The following is a 5,767-nucleotide window of genomic DNA, read 5'->3' on the forward strand; positions in this document are numbered from 1 at the left end:
TTGTGCTTGAAGCTGCCTTGGGACCCTTGGCTGTGTTGTCACTGCTCCTGTGCCTTAGGACTGCTGAGGGGAAGGCTCTCTCTTGGTGGTATAAATGCAAGGCATCACAGGGATTGGGCTCTACCTAGTGCTGCACTGAGGGCTACATTTTGAATGACCCACAGTGGTCGTTTGTCCCCCCATGATTTTTTCACGTAGTTCAGTCAATCCATCTAAAAAGCCGTCTCTTAAGAAATCGCTGGGGGTGGGGCGGTTGGGGATTTAGCTCAGTGGTAGAGCACTTGCCTAGGAAGTGCAAGGCCCTGGGTTTGATCCCCAGCTCCGAAAAAAGAACCAAAAAAAAAAAAAAAATCGCTGGGGGACATTTTCCTTGCTGGCACATGTGTCTGTTGCCCCAACCTGGTGTTGGCCCAAGTAACTAAACTGTGACCGTGTGTTGGCTCTGCAGCTGTTGGTTTTTTTTTACACCCATATAGGTTCTGTTCACGACTGGTGACCATGAAGCTTTCTGCTGGGTGAGTTTATCTGGATCAAGGTTAGGCCAGGCTGGGGTTGGGGATTTAGCTCAGTGGTAGAGCGCTTGCCTAGGAAGCACAAGGCCCTGGGTTTGGGACTCAGCTCCGGGGTGTGTGTGTGTGCGTGTGCCAGGCTCCTTAGGTTAAGACAGACCTTTGCTCAGGGGGTTTCTTTGGACCCTGGGTGGTGACAGCACACACCTTTAATCACAATACTCAGGAGGCAGAGGTAGGCAGAACTCTTGAGTTTGAGGCCAGCCAGGTCTAGAGTTCCAGGACAGCCAGAGCTACTCCGAGAAACCTTATCTCATTAAGACAAAAACGAAGCAAAGGTTTCTTTGGGCAGGGATCCCAGAAAGCTCTAGTTGGGGACCATAACAACGAAGACAACCTCAGAGTCTGTTAGCTGTGAGCTGTTGGAGCTCAATACCCCTGTAGACTTCTGGAAGACAGTGTAGAAATGCTGGGTTTTGCTTGGTGTCGGTTAGGAACTGTTCCCAGGGCCATGAGCTCTCCTGAACTCTTGACTGCCCTGTGTTTGTAAAGTGGGAGAAAGCCCCAGGCACAGCTGCAACACCTTAAAGTGAGCCCCAGTGAGCAGTACCTGTGAGTGGGGTTCCAGTGGGCAAGCAGCAAGAGGGTCTGCGATAGGGCCAGCCCTCCTTGGTCCTCCTCAGTTAGGCTTGCAGTTAAACAATGCTATCAGTCACCAGACAGTCATGAGTGGAAACTTTATTGTTCCAAGAACTTTACATGAACATCACCCGCCCCACATTTGGGCACACATATAAAAAGCACAACCTATTATACAAATCCAATCCCTTGTCTCAGGTACAGCGTGGTCCCTTCCCAGGATCTCTCCCAGTGCCATGGGTGGGTTTCAGGGGCAGCAGCTGCACTTGTCTGAGCCCCCTTTGCAGATGCAGCCTCGGGCGCACTTGGCACAGCCTGGGGGACAGCAGGGGCAGCAGCCTGAAAAAGTTAGATGGACAGATGAGCCATGACTCTTCCCTTCCTGCCCTACCCCCAACACCTTAGGGGAAATAGCAGCAAACCCTGGGCCAGGAGGCTGTGGGATAAGAGAGCAAGAAGGGAGCTCAGAGGTCCTCTAGGGTCCATCAGAGCCCCAGATTTAGAGGGTGAGCTTTTCAAAGGCCACAGCCATGACAGAAATAAGATTAGAAGCCAGGGCTCATTCCTCCAAACCAAAGCTTTATCTTCTTCCTCACTGGGCTGGACAGAACCTGTCCCCAGTTCCCTTCCTCTTCCAAATACCATGGATGTCCTTAGAGCTGGGTGGGCTGCAGCCCAGGGGACCTTTGGCCCAGGTATGTCATTGGACGTCATGTCATAGCCCTCCGGATGAGAGAAAGGATCCCAGATCCCTCCACTGCCCTCATAGAGTAGATAGTGACGGTGAGGGTTTCCCGCTCACACCTGGCAGTGTCCGGGCCGATACTCACTTTTACGACAGGTTTTACAGCTGCAGGTTGTGCATTTGCAATTGTCTCCGCAGATGCAGATCCCTCCTAGGAGAGAGGAGGGAGAGAGGGTGAGCATGCGGCCGCTGCTACAGAGTCCCCTCGGGATGAGGGGGTGGAGAGACAGGAGAGGGTTGCTGCTGCTGGGCATGACCCCAGGGCTGTGGGTGGGCCAGTGATTCTAGGGACAGGTCATCGATGGGGACCAGGGGCAGGAGGGGCAGCATCTGCTCGAACCGGGTTACCTGGGAAAACGCACATTCCTGACCCCAAGCCTTTAAATAGGTTCATTCATAACTCTGAGTGAGGGGAGAGAATCGTAGTTTAAAAACACGGGTGGTATAGATGTCCATTCAGAACTAACAGACAAGGCTAACCCCAGATGAGGACAGCCATCAAGGGCTTTCATAGCATCTTCTGGACAAGGCCAGATGGAAAACCTGAATGGAAAGCAGAAAGGGGTACAGAGATCCCAGGGGCCTCCATTCCTTGCTTTTATTTCATAAAAGGGACTCACACTTCTTTGTTTTTCTCAACTCATCCTGTCTACCACATTCGGTTTCAGAACACTAGAATTTTCCGTATCTTTTCCAAGTTTTTGGGACAGACCTGTACTGTGAAGGGTGAAGGATGCATTTGAAACTCCGAGGTGCTGTTTTTCAAGGCCGAGAAAGCGCAGGATGGTTTTGAACCCCGATCTCCCTCCTTCTGGTCAACATTCTCCCTAGCACCAAGCAACCCAGAATGGCTTGGAACATAGTTTCCTCCTGCTGCTAAGCCTTCTGAGTGCTAGAATGTCCCCCACAACTGGCTTTTACTGGGGTCCCAGCTAAGGACCCCTCTAAGCATCACCCCTGTGCTCGATAATTTTAACCTTTCCATAGACTCCATAGTGTGGGAGCTCCCCGGAGTGAGTAACCCCAGTTTGCAAAGGAGGACACTGAGGACCATAAATCAGATGTGAATGGCAGCTGAAGACCAAAACCAAGGGTCCAGGTTCTGGGCCACAGCTCCATTCCCTACTCGGTGGCTGCCACTAGGGACCAGTAGCTAGAAGAACTAAGGTTTTCAGGTCCCTTCCCTCACTATTCCTTGGACCAAGACTATCTGTTTCTTCAAATCTGGCTGGGAACCGACAGAGTAAGAGCTGTCCCAAAGGTTGGAGATCCAGGATAAACCACCTACCTCCATGGTGCCTAAATAAAAGCGTTTCCAATAGTCCCACATGCTGTCTGCAGGACACAGACCCCAAAGGGGCTCCCTTACTTACCAGACATACACGTGCATTCCCCAGGGTCCATGGTCCAGGTGTGTGAGCGTCTAAGAAAGGGAGGCTGAGGTAGCAGCTGCTGCAGGCTCCCTCTTTATAGCTGTGTAGGTGTGGACTACAGCTCACCCCACCTCTCCCTGGGGCCAGACGCCCTGCACACGGCCCAGTGAGACGCTTAGAGCTAGGGAGGGCAGGCAGCAGAGGGCAGAGGGCAGGTAGAGTAGTTTGGCTATTTAGGTGGCTCTCACAAAGGGCTAGACCTGCCCCACCTGCTTACCTGCCCAAGTGTCAAGGAAGCAATGTGAGGTTCCCATGATACTCAGCGCAGGCTCTTAGCCCCACGCATCCAGCTGCCCAGTTACCTGCCATTTCTGTTCCTCTTTCTTGGGGTCACTCTTGGCCTAGGCTCAGAGCGTCATTCTTTCCCATGGTTGGTCTTTAAAGGCCTCATCCTAGACCAGAAGGTGGGAAAGCAGGGGGTTGTGCCCGCCTGGGCTTGGAACCTTTCCTTCTAGACACACATGGAGGGAAAGAAGAGAAGACTCGGTGGGGGGGGGGTCCTTAACCAGCCCCACTTCCACCCCAATCCCATTCTTTGATAAGATAGCTACCGACCTTTCATAGGGTGGGAAGTGCCCAGTGGGTGATGGGCTACCCCATTGGAGGTGCAGTGATCTCCCTCTCCCTTTCCCTCTCCCTCTCCCCCTCCCCCTCCTTCTTCCTCTCCCCCTCTCCCTCCCCCTCCCCCTCCTCTTCCTCTCCCTCTCCCCCTCCCTCTCTTCCTCTCCTCCTCCTTCCTCCCCTCCCTCCCCTCCCATATGTTTCCCTTGCACACATCTCACGTTACTTACTCTGCTATATGGATATTTATTCATGTGCTAAGGCAGCTCTGCACCGGCTCAGTCTTGCACGAGGGTCTGCGGATGCTGCGTGCGTAAAGGAATGAAATAGGTGAACGAGTTGGATGACGTAACCAACCGCTGAAGACGAGAACTGGAAAGCGAACAAAGGAAAGATGGGCTCACTCCCGAGTGTCTGGCACGCGGTTTATCCCGATGGCTTCTGATGAGAAGTGCTTTTCCCACTCAGCAAAGGGAAAGCATGTATCCTGGCTCCAACCCACGTAAATACTTCCTCCCCATTCCCAGCTTGTCTCCATCAGTCAGGCCTCAGCCTGACCCGGGATGCCGTGAACTTGAGCTGAGACTATCTAGTGAGGAGAAATGGACTGGCATCATGGTCATCAGATAGACAGCCCATGGCAGAAGTAGAGCTGATACCGTGCTAGTGCCGAGATGGTCATGGCAGGCACCCATGGTCTAGCAGTGGACACTTTTATTCTTTATTTTCCAAGGGCCTGCACTATGCTGTGCTGGGTGCTGGGGACCCACTGCTGATTGTGGTGGAGAGTGTCAGGAGCACAGCCCAGCTCAGGAGCTGCATGCTTGCATGCAGCTGCTCACGGGCTTTCTGGGCCTGCGCTGGGAATTTATCCCAGCCCGTCTGTGGCACAGTCAATGTTCCCTGCCTCTAGCAGGTATTAATAACACCAAGGGCCTGGCCCATGGAACAAGCCCAGAGAGTGCAAGGTGTGTTCCTCTACCTGTCTAAGCCACCTCTCTTAGCTCCTCGCCACCTGTGCCAGCAACGGTTTCCTCTTTGGATGATGTTGTGATGTTGCACAAGGCCAATCGATTCACAATAGTAAATCCCAATCCCTTAATACATCCATATTTCCTAATTCCCGGGCTATGCAGGTTGAAACAATGTCACACTCGCTGGTCTGGTTGAGGCTAAACCGTGTCCAGGCTGGTCCAGGGCCTGAGAAAGAGCGTACCAAGCCTGGCTCACTGCTCTGCTCATTCTCTGGGTCTCGGCTCCTGATGGAAGCTAGTGGTCAGAAACAAATCTGCCCCGAGGAGATAAATGACTTCAACCCCACACAGAAATACATGTCGTGCTGGCAAAACAGCACTAGCTGCCAAGCATGATGATATGAGTTTGATCCTTGGACCCCCATGGAACTAGACAGCTGAGACCGCCACATTGGGGCTGTCTTCTCACAGAAAATGAATAAATGTAAAAGAAAAAAGAGTTTTTACAGAAACAATCATGTCTTTGGAGAAGGGAAGCTTTAACCTCCTTCCCAGGAGCCTTTAGAATCTGAAGATTATGTTCTAGACCTTCTTCCAGGGGTGGGGAGTACGTGTAAAGCATTTCTCCCCTGGGCTTCTAGCATGGCCGTGGCTGGCCTCAAACTTTTTATCCTCCTGCCTGAAAATGCTGGAGTTACAGACGTGTGCGGCTGTGCTCAGCAGCTCCTGTTTTACACAGCAGTTAGACTCCTGTGAGCCACCAATTCCTAAATCTCTTCATCCCCAGACGTGACTACTACTTTATGTGTAAGAACATTCACATAATTTACTCCCAACAATAAAAGGGGATGCTTCAAAGAAGTGTCTGATGCCACCCCTAACACAGCACAAAATGACTGGGCTTGT

The 5,767-nt window shown here is 52.1% G+C and overlaps 1 protein-coding gene across 1 annotated transcript; it reads right to left on the bottom strand.

Annotated features, from left to right (window-relative positions):
- Positions 1 to 1,231: 1,231 nt before the first annotated feature.
- On the bottom strand, positions 1,232 to 3,328 carry Mt4 (metallothionein 4). The gene is made up of 3 exons (NM_001126084.1): positions 3,267 to 3,328; positions 1,979 to 2,044; positions 1,232 to 1,487 (listed from the first exon to the last, which is right to left on the bottom strand). Exons 1-3 carry the CDS (start codon positions 3,295 to 3,297, stop codon positions 1,396 to 1,398), a joined length of 189 nt encoding a protein of 62 aa, NP_001119556.1. The 5' UTR covers positions 3,298 to 3,328; the 3' UTR covers positions 1,232 to 1,395.
- Positions 3,329 to 5,767: the final 2,439 nt, after the last annotated feature.

The sequence above is a fragment of the Rattus norvegicus genome, chromosome 19, assembly GCF_036323735.1.
Source record: "Rattus norvegicus strain BN/NHsdMcwi chromosome 19, GRCr8, whole genome shotgun sequence".
Lineage (NCBI taxonomy): Eukaryota > Metazoa > Chordata > Mammalia > Rodentia > Muridae > Rattus > Rattus norvegicus.